Source organism: Cannabis sativa, chromosome 6 (assembly GCF_029168945.1).
Source record: "Cannabis sativa cultivar Pink pepper isolate KNU-18-1 chromosome 6, ASM2916894v1, whole genome shotgun sequence".
NCBI classification, from domain to species: Eukaryota; Viridiplantae; Streptophyta; class Magnoliopsida; order Rosales; family Cannabaceae; genus Cannabis; species Cannabis sativa.
The window spans coordinates 12,153,228-12,174,012 of NC_083606.1; the positions used below are offsets into that span (position 1 = coordinate 12,153,228).

Below are 20,785 nucleotides of genomic sequence, written 5' to 3' on the forward strand. Positions count from 1 at the left end.
ATGCTTGCTAAACAAGGTTGGAGACTTCTGTGTAATTCTGATTCTTTGGTGGGTAAAGTATTCAGAGCCAAATATTTTCCTACCAGCGACTACCTATCGGCCGAATTGGGAAATAATCCCAGTTTTGTTTGGCGAAGTATTTGGGCTGCTCAAAGTGTGGTTCGTCTCGGGGCTGTGCGTATCATTGGAAATGGTGAAACTACCACGATCCTCTCTACCCCGTGGCTACCTGATAGTGGGAACAGACTTGTAACTTCAACTCATCCAGCTCTTTTACATAATACTGTGAGTTCTCTCTTCTCATTGGAAGCTCGAGCTTGGGACCCTGAGGTTGTTGAGGACCTGTTCAACAACCGAGATGCCAATCTGATCTTGGGCCTTCCGCTATCGCTCAATTCTGGATCTGATTTCTGGTCTTGGTCGGGAGACCGCTCTGGGTTGTTCTCTGTTAAATCTGCCTATGTCATGCTGCAGAAGAATAAACCCCAGCTTACTAGCTCTGATAACTCTGGGTTTTGGCGTAAGCTATGGCAATTGAAGATCCCTCCCAAGGTAAAGAATCTGTTATGGCGTGCAATTACTGATTGTCTTCCCACTTGTCTTCAATTAGTAACAAAACATGTGAATATTTCTGGGCTCTGTCCTGTGTGTACAAACCAAGCAGAGTCAATTGTTCATGCTCTTCTCACATGCCCTTTTGCTATGTCATGCTGGAACACTCTTGGTATCTCTTATGATACAAACCATCCATACTCTTTTGGTGGTTGGTTCGACAAAGTGATTACGGCATCTGGTGAGGAACTCGCCTCACGGGCAGCAATGCTCTGTTGGGCAATTTGGAAGGCCCGTAACCTTGTTGTATGGAAGAATAAGGTATCCTCGCAAGCTGAAGTCATTGCATCTGCACAAACAACACTTGATCATTGGCGTAACGCTCAAGATAACTTTTCGCTATCTTCGCTATTTCTTGAGAATAGAGGAGATGGAGCTGAGCGTTGGACTAAACCTGAATCAAACAAAATCAAGTTAAATGTAGATGCGGCTCTCTTCCCACAGGATAATTCTTTCGGGTTCAGGATTGTCGCCCGAAATAGCTCCGGAGGGCTCATCGAGGCTAAAACCAAGTACTTTGGCGGGGTCTATGATGCAGAAGTCGTTGAAGCAATGGGAGTCAAAGAAGCTCTGAGTTGGATAAAGAGCAACAATTGGTCTGATGTTGTGATTGAGACAGACAGTATGCTCACTGTGCAAGGCATTCGTAGTAATCACTCTGTGAATTCTATTTTTGGTTTGATTATTCATGACTGTCAAATTTTATTGTCTTCTCTCAATAATGTTAGGATTTGTTTTATTAGACGATCAGCAAACCGAGTTGCCCATGTTGTTGCAAGGCATTCTCGTTTTCTCTCTGGTCGTAGCATTTTTGAGTATAACGCCTGGGAGGAATTGATCTCCCTCTTGTATTCTGAATGCTAATCATTTCAATGAAGTTGATATTTCATTTTCAGAAAAAAAAAAACTATCTCTCATGTTCGGAGAGATGCTAACCATGCTGCACATGGTCTAGCTAAGTATGCTCTCGAGGTGGATGAAGATGTCTGTTGGATGGGTGAAATCCCAAATCCTATTTTCTCTGTTATTGTAAACGATTGTCAGTTTTAATAACATTGAAAATTCTCAAAAAAAAAAAAGGAGTATTTTTTATAGATATTGTATTTTTTTTTTAGTTTTTTATTTATTTATTTTTTTTTATGATCATATACTTTATAATTATTCAGGAGATTAATAAATTATCATAAAATTATGAATTTTCAATTTCAAAAATAAAATTTAAATTTTTATTAATTACCACACATGCAAAAAAAAATAATTATATATGTAATAAAATATTAAAGAATTACCTCATATACTATTTTTTTTAACTTTTTTTTTTTTCAAATTTACGGTTTGAGTTTTTAAAGTGGTTACAGCGCTAATTGCAATAGGGATTTCTGTACGATTTTTTGTTGGAATTTAAGTTGCAGCACTGGTTGCAATAAGAGTTTCCATGTAAAATTCCGTAAAAATGCAAAAAAAATATTTTTAAGTGTAAAAATAAATAAGTCCCTAAAATATTTAAATTTTATTTTTAATATAGGAAATTATTCAAAATTTTTTAAAAATTACAAATAATCTTAAAACAATTACATCGGACTAAAATGCTCTTGTAAAGAGCAAACTACAAAACTTTAGCTCTGCACTAAAGATTTTTAATGTAGTTTTGATATTTCATTAGTTTTTAATTTTATATTATAACGGCTAACTACAGATTGGATTTGTTTTTTTTTTGTTTTTTTGAATAATAATGAAAACTTCAATAACTTAAATCGTCCAAAATCAGAGAAGAAATTACAAAAGGTAAAGAAGAAATATTAAAAGTACGATCAACCTCATGAAGAGAGGATCGCGCCAAACAATGCGCCACCCTATTAGCAGATCGCTTCACACAACTCAAAGAGAGATTATTAACTTCGGCACATAAAGCCTTACAATCAGAAATAATATGGCCATAAGGAGAGACCATATTTTTATTACTTTTGATATCAGAAATTACTCTTAAGCAATCCGACTTAAGGACCACTCCATCCCATCCATTAGCTTTAATCCAACTCAAAGCTTCCTTTATTCCAATTGCCTCCACCTCATGTGGCTGAAGCACGCCCGGTTTAAGAACTGTACGAGCCTGCAACAACACACCAGCAGCACATCTCGCCACCATTCCCACTCCGTATCGTCCATTCGAGTTGAATAAGGCACCATCCACATTTACCTTAACACTTGGAAAGGTCGGGGGACTCCAATTCTCGGATAAAACAAAGTTAGAACCAGGAAGAGTTTCCTTTTCTAGCTGCTGTGCGTTACACCAGTCCAGAAAATTCACTAGCTACAGATTGGATTTGTTCATCACAAATAATAATAATAATAATAAAAACACAAAACAAAAAATAATATGTGCACATAATCATATCAATGTATTTTTTAATTAAATATATTGATTTTGCTGTAATTTATCATCCTTTAATTAACTATGATTATTGAATTATTTAATGATAAGATTTTATTGTATTATATATATGTAATAAAGTAAGAGATATTATACAATTTCAATACGTTTTTCATTTCCCAACTAACTTAGTACTATATTATCACTTAATTAATAGTTAATAACTTTTACCTTTTTTTAAAAAAAAGGAATTAATAGCTTTTACATTGTAAATAAATGAGTTCAAAATACAAATATTTATAAATATATTTTATTTTTTTTTAGATTAGAACATGTTTACAATTACAAATTTTAACAATAAATAATATGTATTAAAATTTGTGAAAAGTATAATTTCAAACTAGTTTTTAAAAGAAGAAGAAAGAAAATAAACTAATTTATGTAAAATGAATTATTGTTGTTTATTTTGGGAGAGAAGGTAGTAGCTCCTATTATTACCCTTGATTTTGATTTGTTGTACCAAGTTTATTCAAAAAGTAAAAAATATTGAAACTAAGATAAAAAATAAGAAGAATTTTATTTTGTACTAAAGAAAATATTAAGTATACATTAATATTAAAAAAGAAAAATTTTAATTATTTTAATTAATCAATCTTAACATTTTTAAAATTTTATTTTTTATATTATTTTTTGTTAATTTTAATAATTATTTTAAAAAAATTTTAAATCATGTATAATTTTTCTATAAAATTTCACATGATTATTATTTTCATTTTTTTTTATTTTAATATTTAAAATACATTTAATTTTATTGTTATATTTTTTAAAAATACAAGTAGGATGAAAAAAAGAAAACTAAGTATCAAGATAATATATTCTCAAAATTTAATACAAGATTGAAAAAAATAATAAAATATAAATTACAGCGATTTGGATCTTCTAACTAAAAATTAATAATAATTTAATTAAGTTAGAGTCAGTAATTAAAAATGGAGGAAATTACACTCTATACCCTTTTTATATTGTCCTCTTTTATTTTTACCTTCTTTTTTAAAATCTATCATTTTTACCTCTTTTTTTAAACATTGTACCAATTTTGCCCCTATCACTTCAAGATACTCTCCATGTGATTCTCTTATGTAAGGGTATTTTGGGTATAATACATATAAAAAGAGGTATGTTTCAAATAAATATAAAATTAGAGGTAAATTTGATTAATTGATGAATAAAAGAAGCATTTTTCAACTTACCCCTTAAAAATGTTTGTTGAGAGAAATACAATGGGCCACGGCCCACGGTGAATAGTTGCATACGTGGAAGGTAAACAGAGGAGAGGGAGTGTCAAAAGTGTGTGATAATTTACCCAACACACGTGGCAGCTTTGTAGTATTCCAAAAAAGCTGTCACCTTTAATAACCGGTCCAATTTTTTAATTTATTTTTCAGAATTTAAAATTGGGCACATATAGGCTCTTTCTCTCTCGCACATAGCTTTCTTAAAAAACCGTTGGATTCCCTCAAACGGAAAATCTTAACCCAAGGTTAAGCTAACCTCAACCGGCAACCTGTGGTTGAGTTAGTCTCATTGTTTTTTCAGTTTTGTTTTCTTTATAATTGTTTTTGCAATTATGTCCCTTATCAATTCATTATTTCCTTTTTTGTTTAAAATAATGCACGTCATTGCCAATTAGGGACATCTCCTGTCCATTGTATTTGTGCATTAAATCATTTTTATATTACATATTATATACATTTCTCTTCAATTTCATTTTAAAAGTTTGAACCAAGAGAGAACTATATTAGGTAGTGGCATTAATTATATCCCATGTGATAGAGAATCATTGAAAATTAAAATAGAATATTGATTGATTTTTTCCCATTTAATTTGGTTATTTTTATTTCCTTATTTCCGTTTAAAAATGTGAAAAAGGATTATTAATTACTCTATTTGGTTTTTCTTTTTTCATTGAAGAAATTAACCTGACTGTGATTAGGGTTATTTTTCAATTTATATTAATTTAATTATTTTTAAGGACTCTTGGAAAAAGTAAAATTCTTTTGAAGGACTAAATATTAAAATATTTAGAAAAATGGAAAATGGAATAAAAGAAAAGTCATAAATACGTTAAGATGCGAGGGTATGAGTGCAAAATATCGGAATAAACCTACTTTAGACCCATTCACGAAAATATCGCGAGAAAACAACCGCCTCCTTCTTCACGCAAAGCTCTTTCAAAAATTAGTATAAATACATGGCTTGTGTGAAGCTAGGTTTGCCGAATTAGGCAGCCAAAGGCAGCTTTTGAAAAAGAAAAGAAAAAAAATCTCTTCTCTCTCTTTCGTGAAATTTCCTCTCTCCTAAATTTTCAACCTCTCTCTCCTAAATTTCAACAGAAAAAAATGGCGGTTTCTTCTAGAAGAAGTAGCGGACCGGTACTCCGTTCCCTCTCACCCTCCGGAAGATTCTGTTACTCTCATTACTCTTCGTCTCCATCATCGTCTTCCTCAGCTTTTGCATCATCCAGTTCGAGTTTCTCATCCCGTTCCTCCGACTTCTTCCACCGTGCCGCCTCCCCAACGCGCGTTAACCTAGTTGGCGCGTCGTCTTCCGCATCGTCCGTACGGTTCGCTCTTGACCGTCCGATTTCTCCCAACCGTTCGATTGCCGTGGCGCCGCGTGGTAGTATGAGCAACAACCATCAGGTGGTGAGGCGTCAAGCGACTGGTCAGAAGAAGACTTGTCTGTGTTCCCCTTCGACTCACCCCGGCGCGTTCCGATGTAGTCTCCACAGAGGCTTTGGGAACAACACGTCGCATCACTCGGTGACTCCTTACGCGCAGAACCGGCTCAACGCTCGCAGGTCAGCCATGACGAATTCTTTGGTTAGGATTGGAGGCGTTGAAGGCGATCTGGTGAAACGTGCTTTGGCGGCTCTGATTCGTCCTTCGTCGCACCATCAGAAGAGGCGTGCTGACTTCCGTCCAAGGCCGAGCCGACTCTCTATCATGTCGAAAGCAGGTGAAGAAGAAGGCTCTTGATCTGATTTGGTATGTTGAAATCTTCAAAACCAAAAAAACAAAACTCGTCGATCTTTCGTGTATGAAATTGTAGCCTTTTAGCTACTTATTTAGTGGTCTATCTCCGAATTTTCCTGTTGACGGAGGCTTCAGAATCCGAAAACCACTGGTGTTGGTGAACGGATTTCAGCCGCGCGCGGCGGCAACAGCGACGGCATCAGATTAAGGCGGCATACGTTTGTGATCTGACATGCGCAATGATTTGGAAACGGACCTGGTTATTTTGTGTACTCCGGTGACCGAAATCCTATACAGGACAAATAATATCTATAGTTAATAGTTTTCTGTATATAAAAAAATATATATAATTCATTTCTAGTTGACCGCCATTAATGGTGGCTCGACGAGCTTTCGGACCGAACGAATCTCCACCTAACAATCATCAATCCATACATTTCAAAATCAATTCCAAATAATTAAAACACTTAAGAAATTCATTCGATCAGTACAGTCTATCAGCACATAATTCCATTCCATTTAGTTTCATTTCCATATACGTTTTGTTCAAACACGTATTTGTTCGTTTGGGTTCTGTTTCGTGTGTCGTTTCTTCATTCGTTCCGTTCTGTTCCGTTCCGTTCCCTGTTGCGTCCCGTCCCGTTCCGTTCCGTGTTGCGTCCCTTCCCGTTCCTTGTTGCGTTCCGTTCCGTTCCGTTTGTAGGGTTTGATCTGGTTTAAGCTATGTACTGTGTTCTTCGTCTTCCTCTGGCCAGATCTGTGTATCAAGTAAGCTCATTTCTCTTTCTTTATAATTTAATTACTTATTTCTTATTATTATTTTGTTGTATACTATTACTGTGGTTATTCTTTTTGCAGGTTTAAATTTTACCTTAGCTTGATACTCTTGGATTGGTGAAGATGAGATTTTGGACTGAACTTGAGGATTGAATCAACCAAGTTAATTAAAAATTATAATAATTCCAAGAACCCACGACTTGGGTCTTTTGACAGAGGAACCTAACCTTAACAACAAGTTGTTCAACTGATAAAACAAAATTAAAATTTAAGATTAATAATAACAATACCAATAAAGTAATGATTTTTAAAATTAAATCGCACCCACGTCTTCATCATCTCTATTTTAAAAAATAATAATAATAATTAAAAAACAATAAAATTTTAAATGGCGAGGGTGGCCCATATGACTACCACCATTATCGACTGTGACTGACAGACTGAAATTTAATTATGTCGACTGAAAATTTTTATGGGAGCTGTAGTGAAATTGGAAATTTATTCCCGAAATTACAGGTGGTTGGTTTGGTAATTTACTATGAAATTGAAAGAACACTTGAAAATTGGAAATTAATGGATGATTCGGTGGGTTACTTAATTACTTATTTTAAAGTAAAATTTATATAATTTTCAAAAAACAAAAAGATAAAATTAATATTTTTTTTTTATAAAAATATATAGTAAGGTCGTCCATTAATGTATATATATATATTTTGATATCTTTATATATTTTAGGACTTATTATATGTTATCAAGTCTACCGTTAGGTATATCAATGCATAGGTACAAAGCTCGTGAATCTCTGCGATTTTAAACGAGCGAACAAGAGGAGAAAATAGAAATGGTTGCCAAATTGAATTCTCTATCGAAAGTGCCACAAATTCGGCACTATATATTTTGAGCGTGAAGGAAAAGAATAAGAATTGAGTGGGACAATGAGTATGAGATTCTCTGGTGGCCAAAAAGATGAGCTTCAATGACGTTTTTCTTCCCAATATTTTTAAAAAAAAATAAAAGAAAGAAAAGCCACTTGAATAGGCGGGAAGATAAGGTTGATAAGGCTATGAAAACGATAGGTGGGGGGTTGTGGCCTGTGGATAAGCAGATGCCAGATGGTAAATGGCTGGCTCCATTTTTATGATTTGGGTTTTGGTCTATTGTCTTTTAACTCCAAATTTGTAGTGGTCCCGTAGGTAAAAACAAAGAAAAAGGTATCACTTATCCATCCGGAAATTGAGGTATCAATACCCAAAACACTAGTTTCAGATTATAAATAATGGGAACTCAAAACAATAGTCCCATTCCATCCCATCTCTGGACTGGGAATATCATAATCATAGTATAGTGGGATAATATCCACATTTTTTTTTATTTTGACAAATTTACAAATTACGTATGGACTTGGGTGTCCCACTTTTTTTTATCTAAAAGGATTGAATGAGAAGTTATTTGATGTTGGAATTAATTTTAAAAAGTTTGAGTCGCTTAAACCATTCCATAAATATCAAACTGATCAATTTACAATTTAATTCCTCATAATAAAAAAACCACAAATCCCTATTTATACAATAAGAAAACTAAGATTTTCTTTTTTCATTGGCTGCGATTTCACCACTAATTTTTAAAGCACTTCTTAAACAATATCTCAGGTGCAATTTCATCTTATCCTCAAGGTGAAATGTGTGAAATTGAGTCAAATAGTCTCCCTTGATTGCTACAGCTTGTTCCGCCACTTTAAATTTCAATAATTGATGCTTCCAATCTATGTTTTCATTACCCAAAGGTTCCAACCATTTTATTCCTAAAATGATATTCGTGCCTCCCAAACTAAATGGCAGGAAGTCATCCACAATGCTAAGTGCTTGTGACTCGAGCACCACTTCTCTACACACTCCCTTATTAATTATTGATTCTCCCAACCCTAATGTGACTCCATACTCCCTTGTTTTGATCAATAACAACTTGTTCATTTTCACTAATTCCTTGGAAAAGAAAATATGGTAGCCCCAAAGTCAATTATAACCGTCACTTCATGACTACCAATATTCCTCTTAATCTTAATAGTTTTTGGAGTTGCATTTCATATTGTTGAATGCAATGAAACTTATATTGTCCTAGTAATTTCTGCACTATTTAAAGCCAAATTCCATGCTTTTGGAGGCCCTAGATCCTCGTATTCATGACAAGTAATAATTATGTTCAATTCCTTCTTCTCACATCGATGTATACTGAATGCCATTTGTTATCACAACGTGATAAATTCCCTTTCAACGTTTTTCATGAACTTCAGCATTAGTGAACCTTCGATATGGGCCTATCAGTTTGTGCACGTTGTTCGAAATTTTGGTGCCCTTCCATTCAATGGTATTGCTATTTCCCTTATAATTCCCTGAACCAGCTTAAGAACCAAATAAAGATTGGTTCTTATTCTCGATTTTGGCCGCAAAATTCATGGCTTTTTGCAAAATTCTTGGCTCAAATAGTTGCAACTCATCTCTGATGCCTTGTTGCAATATGTTCAATAATTGGCTCAATGCCACCAAATAATATACATCTTCAAGAGGTAAAAATAAGTGCAAAAATCCTCCACGATGATCCTCCATTGGTCATGTAAAGTCCTTTTTTGGCAAGTTAGGTGACAAAATAATTTTTCCTTTTTATGGTAAGATTGCTATGCATTCATTTTCGAAATCTTACTTCTTTTATTCGGTTATTAGTTGCCATTTTCCTTGTTTGGAAAGTTGCACTTTCAGCTGAACTTTCCTTTGTTGAAAACTTCTCAAAAGAGAAGGAATTCTCTTTTGGAAAGTTGTCTTTTTTAGGGAAACTTTATTTATTGCCTTTTCCTTATTGATTTTGATTGTATCTTGATACAATCAGAATATCTAATCTGTTTTTGGCAGGAATCAAGCATTGAAAGAAGATCGGACCCGATTTTAGTAAGTTTCCGTTTCTCGTGATCCGTCGTCAGCAACCGAATCTGATGTATCAGATCGTGTTTGTTTTTGGAAAGTCTTTGTACAGCTGCTAATTTGAAATTGTGGTTGCCTCTTTGGTTTCTATGATCTATAAATAGAGCCTAGAGAGCAACCATTCGGATTACCTCTTCCAGTATTCATTTTTTGCATTTATCTTTTGTGAGAAGAGAGTGTTTCTTTGTTTTGTGAGAGCCTAGTTGTTCACCTAGGTTCTAGTTGTTCTATTTCTGTTCTTACTCTATCCTAGAGGTTGTGAAGAACTACTTGACTGAACAAGAGATTGGTCTTCGGGAGAAGACTTGATAAAGCCTTACTTCGGGAGGAAGTAAGCACTTGGTCTTCGGGAGAAGACTTGCTAAAGCCTTACTTCGGGAGGAAGTAAGCACTCACACTTCAAAGACGAAGGGAGTTCGGGCTTGAAGGTGTTTCAAGAAGTCAGATTCATAAAGTGGATTACAAAGGATTGCGGCAATACTTTAGAGGGAGTCTAAACTTGTTTAAGTCAATTGTCTTTGTAATTTTGATACTTTATTAATTGATTTCATTCTCTGGGCGTGGCCCCGTGGACTAGGAGTGTTCGTGAGAACACTGATACCACGTATAAATCTCTTGTGTCAAGTTATTTATTTTTCTGCAAATATTTTATATTCTCGCCCGTTCGGTTCTTTGTAGCGAAATTACTTTTTCTGCGCAAACGCTTACAGTTTTTATATTTTCTTATATACAACTGACATTTGCAAAAACACGGTTTTTCAATTGGTATCAGAGCGGGACACTAAACTCTTAGTGTGGTCCTATAACGTTTTTGTTAGAATGTCATTTTTTGCAGAAGGAAGTTCTATTTCTAGACCACCATTGCTTAATGACTCTAACTATCCTTACTGGAAAGTTAGAATGAGAGCCTTCATCAAATCTCAAGATGAGAAGGCGTGGAGAATGGTTCTATCAGGTTGGTCTCCTCCAGTTGAGACAGATTCTTCAGGTAATACTATTATAAAATCCGAATCGGAATGGTCTATTGAAGATGATAAACTATCGCCTACAATAGCAAAGCCTTGCATGCTATCTTTAATGGTGTAGGTGAGGGTTACATTAAACTTATATCATCTTGTGTTTCTGCTAAGGAAGCTTGGGAGATTCTTCAAACTCAGTTTGAAGGAACTTCTGATGTGAAAAGATCTAGATTTATCATGCTTCAAATTAAATTTGATGAGCTTAGAATGTCTGATAATGAAACTTTAACTGAATTCTATGAAAAATTATCTGACATTACTAATGAATATTTTGCTCTTGGAGAAAAGCTTGATGATTCTGTTCTTGTGAGAAAAATTGTTAGAGTCCTTCCAGAAAGGTTTGATACTAAACTTTTGGCAATGGAGGAAGCTAAAGATTTTAGCACTATGAAAGTGGAAGAATTGATGGGTTCCTTACGTACTTTTGAATTAAATCAACAGATTAAACAAAAGGACAAACCCAAATCCATTGCTGATAAAGGTAAAAGTATTGCTTTGAAAGTTGCTGATAATGAAAATTCTGATAGTGAATGTGATGATGAGATTGCTTTATTAACTAAGAATTTTCAGAAATATATGAAAAAGATGGGAAATAAAAAGAATATTTCGAAAGGTAATACTTTCATTAAACCATCTGTCTCTAACAAAAAGGGAATTCAGTGCAGGGAATGTGAAGGTTTTGGGCATATTCAATCTGAGTGTGCAAACACTTTGAAAAAGAATAAGAAAAGTTTCAATGTCACTTGGAGTGATGATGAAACCGAAAGTGATGAAGATATTACTGAAAATGTTGCCCTAACCTCTGTTATGACTAATGTGTTGTATGATTCACAGGTGAAAGATAGATTGGTATGTCTGAATAATACCACCAAACAAGAGGAATCAGATTCTGATGAGTCTGAAATTTGTGAAGAATCTCTTGCTGAATCATACAAAGTCATGTATGAAAAATGGATTCAGGTTGCTTCTGAAAATAGAGAGTTGAATAAATTGAATAAAAAATTGTCTCATCAGATTGAAATGTGTGAGTTGAAAATAAAAGAATATGAGACAAGTGTTTGTGATAAAGATGAAAAAATCTCTCTATTGAAGAAGGAACTTGAAAACTTTAAGAAAAATGTTCAAATGCTTAATCCTGGATCTTCTATTTTTGAAAAAGCTCAGAATGCAGGTCAGAGAGGTTTTGCAGGCCTTGGTTCTAATGGAATGAAAAGTTCTGGAGTCACGAAGTTTGTAAAATCTAGTGTTCCAACGAATCACCGTGAGGCTACAAACTCTGCCATAACAGTTTCACGGCTGTGGCAACAAGAACGACTTCGATGCTGCAAAATCTCCAGGATTTTCGAAAAGGGTAAGATCTCAGGTAAAAAGATTTGTTCCCATTTGTCATTTTTGTGGTAGAAAAGGACATATCAGACCTAAATGTTTCACATTGAACAACCTGTTTAAAACAAATTATTTTGATAATTTGAAAAAATCTCAAAAGAAACATAAAGGTTTGAAACAAATATGGGTGAAAAAGAAGTGTCTAGTGGTTTTTCCGATAAAGCTATTGCATCTCAAATGTGGTATTTTGACGAGTGGTTGCTCTAGACATATGACGGGTGACAAGGATTTTTTGACTAACATTCGGCCTATGCAATGTGGAGAAGTCACTTTTGGTAATGGCTTATCGGGAAAAGTTGTTGGTATGGGAACTCTAAATTTTGAAGGGTTACCTGGGCGAAAAATGTGATGTTAGTTGAAGGACTGAGGGCTAATTTACTTAGCATCAGTCAAATCTGTGATCAAGGGTTTACTGTTTCTTTTGATAGTGATCATTGTTATGTTATAAATGATGACAATGAATGTATCTTGCAAGGATTTCGATCCAATGATAACTGTTACACTCTAACCCCTGTGTTCACTTGTCACCCAGCTATCAACAACACCACAGATCTGTGGCATGCCAAGCTTGGGCATATTAATTTTAAAAACCTGAAAAAACTGTCAAATGCAGGTATTGTTCGAGGTCTTCCCAAGCTTGGTAAGGAAAGTGAAGGTAAGTGTGAACCGTGTCCACTTGGGAAGCAATTAAAAATCACTCACAAGCCTGTGTCTGATATCAATACCTCAAAGGTATTGGAATTGCTTCACATGGATCTTATGGGTCCAATCCAAGTTGAAAGTTTGAATGGTAAACGATATATCTTTGTGTGTGTTGATGATTTCTCTCGTTTTACTTGGGTAGATTTCTTAAGAGAAAAATCTGACACTTTTAATGCCTTTAAAACTCTTTGTCTGAGATTAAGAGTTGAGAAAGGTTGTAATATTGGGAAAATTGTTCGAATTCGAAGTGATCATGGTAAGGAGTTTGAAAATTCTGTGTATGATGATTTTTGCAAGTCTACAGGTATAACTCATGAATTTTCAGCTCCCAAAACTCCTCAACAAAATGGAGTTGTTGAGAGGAAGAATCTAACTTTGCAGGAAATGGCAAGAGTGATGTTAAATAGCAAGAAGTTGACAAAGCGATTATGGGCTGAAGCTATTAACACAGCTTGCTACATAATAAACAGAGTGTTTATTCGTCCAGTACCTCAAAAACATCTTATGAAATGCGGAAAGGTAAGCGCCCCAATGTAAGTCATTTTCATGTTTTTGGATGTGTGTGTTATGTCTATAGAGATCGTGAGCATATTGGTAAATTTGATGCTAAAAGTGATGTTGGTGTATTTATTGGATATTCCTTAAACAGTAGAGCTTATCGTGTTTATAACATGATGACTCAAACTGTTTTGGAATCAGCTAATGTGGTTGTTGATGATTTTAGAGATTTTTCAGAATTTTCCACAGAAGCCAAGATAGATAGTCTCATGGATACTCCTCCAAAAGCTGTAACAACGGATCCCGATGCGGCAGAACCCATTGCCGATGCTACAAATGACGAATCCGTCGTCGCAACCGAAACCGGAGAACCGTAACCGTCTATCTTGACTCATCCAAACATCATCACGTACTCTATCCGTAAAGAACCAAGCACCGCAGTCAAACCGAATCATCCAAAAGATCTCATCCTTGGAAATCCCGAAGAAAGCATGGTAACTCGCAAGGTATATTAATTTAATCAGCTTTCTTTGCTTTGTTTCTCAATATGAACCGAAAAATGTGAAGGAAGCCATGACCTTTGAGGAATGGCTCAATGCAATGCAAGAGGAACTCAACCAATTTGTTCGCAACAAGGTATGGATTTTGGTCCGAAGACCAAAAGGTATAAATGTTATTGGAACAAAGTGGTTGTTTAAAAATAAAAGTGATGAGTTCGGTACAATTGTAAGAAACAAGGCTCGTTTGGTGGCACAAGGGTACACTCGTGTAGAAGGTATTGATTTTGATGAAACTTTTGCTCCGTTGCAAGATTAGAATCAATACGTTTACTTTTATGTATTGCTTGTATTCTCAATATTAAATTGTTTCAAATGGATGTGAAATCTGCCTTCCTAAATGGTATTTTGAATGAGGAAGTTTATGTTGAGCAACCAAAAGGATTCGAAGATCCTCAATTTCCAGACCATGTATACAAACTTGAAAAAGCTTTGTATGGTCTGAAACAAGCTCCTCGAGCTTGGTATGAAAGGTTGACTCAATTTTTACTTTCTCATGGCTATCACAGAGGTAGTGTGGATAAAACTCTTTTCATCAAACATATAAAATCTGATTTTATCATTGCTCAAATTTATGTTGATGATATAGTTTTTGGTTCTACATCTAACCATGGAGTGCAGGTATTTGTTGATCAAATGAAAAGTGAATTTGAAATGAGCATGGTTGGTGAGCTTAATTTCTTTCTGGGTCTTCAAGTGAGACAAATGGAAGGAGGTACATTTGTATCTCACAGCAAGTATGCTAAGAACCTTGTCAAGAAATTTGGCCTTGAATCGGCTAAAGGTAAGTACTCCTATGAGCACCACTCTGAAATTAACAAAAGATGAGAATGGAGTAAAGGTAGACACTACACTCTATCGTAGCATGATTGGAAGTCTCTTGTATTTAACTGCTAGTCGTCCTGATATATGTTACAGTGTGGGAGTGTGTGCTAGATATCAAAGTAATCCTATGGAATCTCATGTATCAGCTGTAAAAAGGATTATTAGATATGTTAATAGCACTCCTGATTATGGAATTTGGTACTTGAAAGATACCAATTCAAATCTTGCTTGTTTTAGTGATGCAGATTGGGCAGGAAATGCTGATGATCGAAAGAGCACAAGTGGAGGGTGCTTCTTTCTTGGGAATAATCTAGTATCTTGGCATAGGAAGAAACAGAATTCCATCTCCTTATCCACTGCCGAAGCTGAGTACATAGCTGCTGGCAGTTGTTGCACTCAACTATTGTGGTTGAAACAAATGTTGATTGATTATGGGTTTAATTTGGGTGTTTTGACTATCTTTTGTGACAATACTAGTGCCATAAATATTTCCAAAAATCCTGTTCAACACTCTAGAACAAAGCACATTGATATAAGACACCACTTTATTAGGGAACTTGTTGAAAATAAATCATTGCAATTAGAATATGTTGATACTGAAAAACAATTAGCTGATATTTTCACAAAGGCCCTAGATGCAAGTCGCTTTGACTCCCTCAGAAAGTCTTTGGGAGTTTGCATTGTTTAATTTTATCCGTTCATCATTCGTGTACAATAGTGTTGTGTGATTCTTCTCTAGCTCTTAATCTTCTATCATTGTTTTTGACAAATCATGTTTATGCTTTTGGAATATAATTAGTTAGGATGTCTGATCATACTTTGTGATGTTGTGTTAAAAGATTCATGTTACTCTTTATTTGTGTCTGGGATTAAATAATGTTCTTATACAGAGTTGAGCAATTTTTGTTTCATGCTTGTCAGGCCCCTTGCTGGAATAGAGCTACCCATACTGAAGTGTGAAAGCCATCTGATGAGTAAGCTGGAACATTGTAATTAGCAACTATGATGAGGATGCACTACCATAGAAAAGGGCTACCTTCAGTATGGTGTGAAAGCATCCAGTTGCGGGATCAATATGAAAAAGGCGAAAATGAAAAATCTTGCCAAGGACAATGATCCTATTTACACTGCACACACTTATGCCTGACAAGTGTGTTCAAATCTGTAAGTCTCCTCTATTAAAATTAAATTGATAAATCCTGGTTCACAACTTTCAGTAACATGCATATCTTTTTCATCAACATCAATTAAGTATGATTATTCCATGAGATACTAATTAGTTATTTTCCTTAAAAGCATAACATGTATTTTATTTTGTCAATTGTCAATGATATTTGATTTACTTGCTTAATTCGAATCACATATAGTTATTGTACACTTTGTCTTTATTTTCGGTTTTTACTTTAAAAAAAAAATAATAAAAAAAAATAATAATAATAAAATGAGGGAGGCGTGTGACTTGCTTCATGGGTTAAGGAAAATCTTGTGCATAAATGGTAAGTATCAACATTCATTCTTTCTTTGATTTATTATGATATTTTTCCAAGTAAAGATTAATCTTTATATGGTAATGTGTCTTTATTCTTGACAGATTGATTTATTTTTGGAAAAATTTGTTGGCATTTCTAGTTTCCTTTTATTTTTGTTAAAAAAAAGGGGAAAGGAGTTGAGAAGTGGGCGGTTTCCTTTTTTGGTTCATGGGCCGGCGGTTACCATTTGAATTTTCAAAATTGGTTTCCTCTTTCTTGTTTTGATTCCAAGGTTATATAAACCAAATTTTGTCACTTATTTCACCACCTACCCGAACCCTCTTTCTTGTTTCTCTGTCGTACACTATTCATCTTCTCTTTCGGCTTTCAAAATGGTGAGAACCAAGAATCTAGGGCACTCTAAAAAATTAGAAGAAACCGTTCCAACTCCTTCTAGTGCTCCCCCGCCGCCTCGGTTCCTCCTCCCGCCGTTGCAAAGCTCCGGAGATTCATCGCTTCCCCAGCGTGAATCTCAAGCCGTGAAGCCAAAACGTCCACCCAAGCAAGTAGCTCGCAAATCGGTAAGGCCCTATCGCACCTGGACTTCCTCTTCTGAATCCTCGAAGGAATCTCCTCCTCTATTGGCTGTTCCTCCTCCTGCTGCATCAATGGCTGGCACCACTCCAACAGGCCCTTCCACTCGAACTCGAGCCCAGCAAGCCTCGGCTGAGAAAGAACTTCAAGCCTCTCAATCTCGAGAGAAGACTGCTCCTCCAGCCAAGAAGAAACTCAAGACTAATCCTCCCTCGGCTTCCTCGAGTTCCAGTTCAGAAGAAGAGGATCCAATGGAAGTCTCTTCGTACAAATCGCATCTCGCATACCGAGAAGGACAAGAAGATACGAACTCGAGCCGAGCCTTCTCGTTCAAAACTCGCTTCGCAAAGAAAGGCCTCCGCCGTCGCCAAAGGCAAGCAGCCCATGGAAGATCCTCCATATGGTAATATCCCTTCCTCTATCTCTGGCTGTCCAACTTTTTACTATCGAGACAATGAGCGTGACTGGAATCTTTATGCAACTCGTAAGTTTGAAAGTGAGAGGAATTATGATTTGCATGCCCATCGTGTTTATGGTATTGTAAAGTTCATTCAATTTCATCAATGGGAACACACTCTTACTGGTTTTATTGGATTCATTGCTAACATTATTAAAGAGTTTTATGCTAATCTTACTGATGATTTCCTTGATGAGAACTCTAGACTGTATAGGAGAGTTTATGTTAGGGGTCACTGGTTCTCTTTTTCTGAAAAGGACATTGCTCAGGCTCTGCAATTGCCTGAGAATGTATCTAATGTTGTGATGTCCATGGACCGTGACTTGATGCACTCTGAACTCACTGGTGCTCGTTCAGAATTGAAACCAGGGGAGAGTCTTCGAATTACTCACCTCTCTTTTGCTCATGCTTCCCTTATGCGGTTTGCACTAAGCAATTGGGTTCCAAATTCGAACAAGACCGTGGTGTCTCAAGAAGTGGCTACACTCCTATACCGCATCACCTCTGGAACTTCCATTGATCTAGCCTCTCATATTCTCAACCAGATTGTCTCCTTTCGAAGAGGTAAAAAGCCAACCTTCAAACTTGTATTTCCAAATCTAATCTATAAGGTTTTATCCTCTCAGAAGAATGTGGCCCAAGCACATGAAACACTTGAGCCTCCCATCACTGGCCCTACATTCCAACCTTCTGAATATTTTGATGGTGTGTTCCAAAAACGGCCAAAGGCTGGTGCTGGTGCTGCTTCTGCTGGTGCAAGTTCAGGCTCTGCTGCTGCAGAACTCCTGGAAGTCAAGTCTGAACTTCAGAATGTGTACACTCGTCTTGAAGCAATGGCTGATGTCCAGCATGACTTGTCCAGGCAACTGTCCACTTTGATTAAACTCTACAAAAATTAAAGTGTTATAGTTTGTTTCTTTTTAATTAAATTTTGGTCTATTTTTTGTTCTTTGTTTACTTTGGCACTCCGATAAACAAAAAGGGGGAGAGATATTTATTTTTTGGTTTTTGTTGCCCAACTCTGGACCCTCTTTTTCAGGGGGAGTTGTGGTGTGTTAGTACTTGTGAACTTAATGTTTCTTAATATTTAAAGTTAGCATGTTCTTTGTTTTTATTGTGATATTCGATTGTGTTACTCAGGGGGAGTAGTATCTTTTGCTCTTGCTAACTTTGCATTGCAGGTACTTTATGGAAAAAATTATTTTGTTCATCTAAAGTGCCAAAGGGGGAGATTGTAAAGTCCTTTTTTGGCAAGTTAGGTGACAAAATAATTTTTCCTTTTTATGGTAAGATTGCTATGCATTCATTTTCGAAATCTTACTTCTTTTATTCGGTTATTAGTTGCCATTTTCCTTGTTTGGAAAGTTGCACTTTCAGCTGAACTTTCCTTTGTTGAAAACTTCTCAAAAGAGAAGGAATTCTCTTTTGGAAAGTTGTCTTTTTTAGGGAAACTTTATTTATTGCCTTTTCCTTATTGATTTCGATTGTATCTTGATACAATCAGAATATCTAATCTGTTTTTGGCAGGAATCAAGCATTGAAAGAAGATCGGACCCGATTTTAGTAAGTTTCCCGTTTCTGGGCAGATCTGCTTCGTCAGCAACCGAATCTGATGTATCAGATTGTGTTTGTTTTTGGAAAGTCTTTGTACAGCTGCTAATTCGAAAGTGTGGTTGCCTCTTTGGTTTCTATGATCTATAAATAGAGCCTAGAGAGCAACCATTCGGATTACCTCTTCCAGTATTCATTTTTTGCATTTATCTTTTGTGAGAAGAGAGTGTTTCTTTGTTTTGTGAGAGCCTAGTTGTTCACCTAGGTTCTAGTTGTTCTATTTCTATTCTTACTCTATCCTAGAGGTTGTGAAGAACTACTTGACTGAACAAGAGATTGGTCTTCGGGAGAAGACTTGATAAAGCCTTACTTCGGGAGGAAGTAAGCACTTGGTCTTCGGGAGAAGACTTGCTAAAGCCTTACTTCGGGAGGAAGTAAGCACTCACACTTCAAAGACGAAGGGAGTTCGGGCTTGAAGGTGTTTCAAGAAGTCAGATTCATAAAGTGGATTACAAAGGATTGCGGCAATACTTTAGAGGGAGTCTAAACTTGTTTAAGTCAATTGTCTTTGTAATTTTGATACTTTATTAATTGATTTCATTCTCTGGGCGTGGCCCCGTGGACTAGGAGTGTTCGTGAGAACACTGATACCACGTATAAATCTCTTGTGTCAAGTTATTTATTTTTCTGCAAATATTTTATATTCTCGCCCGTTCGTTTTGCCGTAGTGAATTACTTTTCGCCGTCGCAAACGCTTACAGTTTTTATATTTTCTTATATACAACTGACATTTGCAAAAACACGGTTTTTCAGGTCCTTCTTACTTAAATTCAAGAAAGTATTCATGAAGAGAATCTTTACTGGCTCTTCTAACTCTTTACCACTCCTTAGAGTGATTGCACTACAGTTTTCGTTAAGATTTACCTCCATATTACTTGGCGAATTTCCTTCAGATATTTTATGAAGCATAATAGCTAGTTGCCCCACTTGTGTTTCAAGAATTCTGGTGGATGTTCTTGTCTCAATCATAAGATGAGTTTGTAGATTGGTGAGAATAAGCAAAGCAGCTTGTAGATCAATTGTTGGAGCAGGTGGAGCTTGTGGATTTTACTGTTGAGAAGTAGAAGCTTAATTCTGATTTTTAAATTGGGGTTGTTGCCCTTGATTATTTGTCCATCCATTATTAAATGAATTGGAGAAAGGATTTTTGAACTGCCTCTGAAAATTAGCTATGGCTTGAACTTCAGCAAGATTCATCAGAATGTTATCAATTGATGTGTGCATTTATCAAACATATGAGACCTCTACAAATTTCACAACTAGTTTGAGCTTGGATAGCATTAATAGCTACAATTGTTTGCTGCAACTGTTTAGTGAGAGTAACAACCTAAACAGTCAAAGCAATAATTGTATTTAATTCATATATTCCAGTTGTTTTCTTCTTCCTAGATGCTCTCTCATCAAAGCACTGATGATTATTCATAGCCATATCTTCTAAAAGTTTATAGACTCCAGTTACACTCTTACTCATGAATGTGCCTCCAGAAGCAACATCAATAATAGTTCTAGTTATGAGTCACAAACCATTATAAAAGTTCTAAACTAACTTCCACTTATCAATGCCATGGTGTGGATATTTTCTCAATAGTTTCCTAAATCACTCCCAAGCTTCATATAGAGATTCTCCATCATTCTAGCAAAAATTATTAATTTCTCCCCTCAGTTTAGCAGCTTTAGATGGAGGGAAAATTTTAGACTAGAAGTTCTAAGCCATAACAATAGAATTCAGTACAAAGCTCCAAAAAATTAGACAGATAAGCATGAGGATCTTTAGTCGACAACCCACTAAACCGAACAGAAGATTGTACCATTTGTAGAATAGTTGGCTTAATTTCAAAGTTATTGGCTTCAATCACTGGTGGTCTTATACAATTTTGTACCCCCGTCAAAGTGGGCAGTA

The 20,785-nt window shown here is 35.7% G+C and overlaps 1 protein-coding gene and 1 non-coding gene across 2 annotated transcripts; both read left to right on the plus strand.

Moving 5' to 3' along the window:
- Positions 1-5,233: 5,233 nt before the first annotated feature.
- LOC115725073 (uncharacterized) lies at positions 5,234-6,505 on the plus strand. Its single transcript, XM_030654489.2, has one exon. The coding sequence runs from the start codon at positions 5,383-5,385 to the stop codon at positions 6,019-6,021; it is 639 nt and encodes a 212-aa protein (XP_030510349.1). The 5' UTR covers positions 5,234-5,382; the 3' UTR covers positions 6,022-6,505.
- Positions 6,506-20,444: 13,939 nt separating this feature from the next.
- LOC115696166 (small nucleolar RNA R71) lies at positions 20,445-20,551 on the plus strand. Its single transcript, XR_004007758.1, has one exon. It is a non-coding gene; the product is annotated as a small nucleolar RNA R71 (small nucleolar RNA).
- Positions 20,552-20,785: the final 234 nt, after the last annotated feature.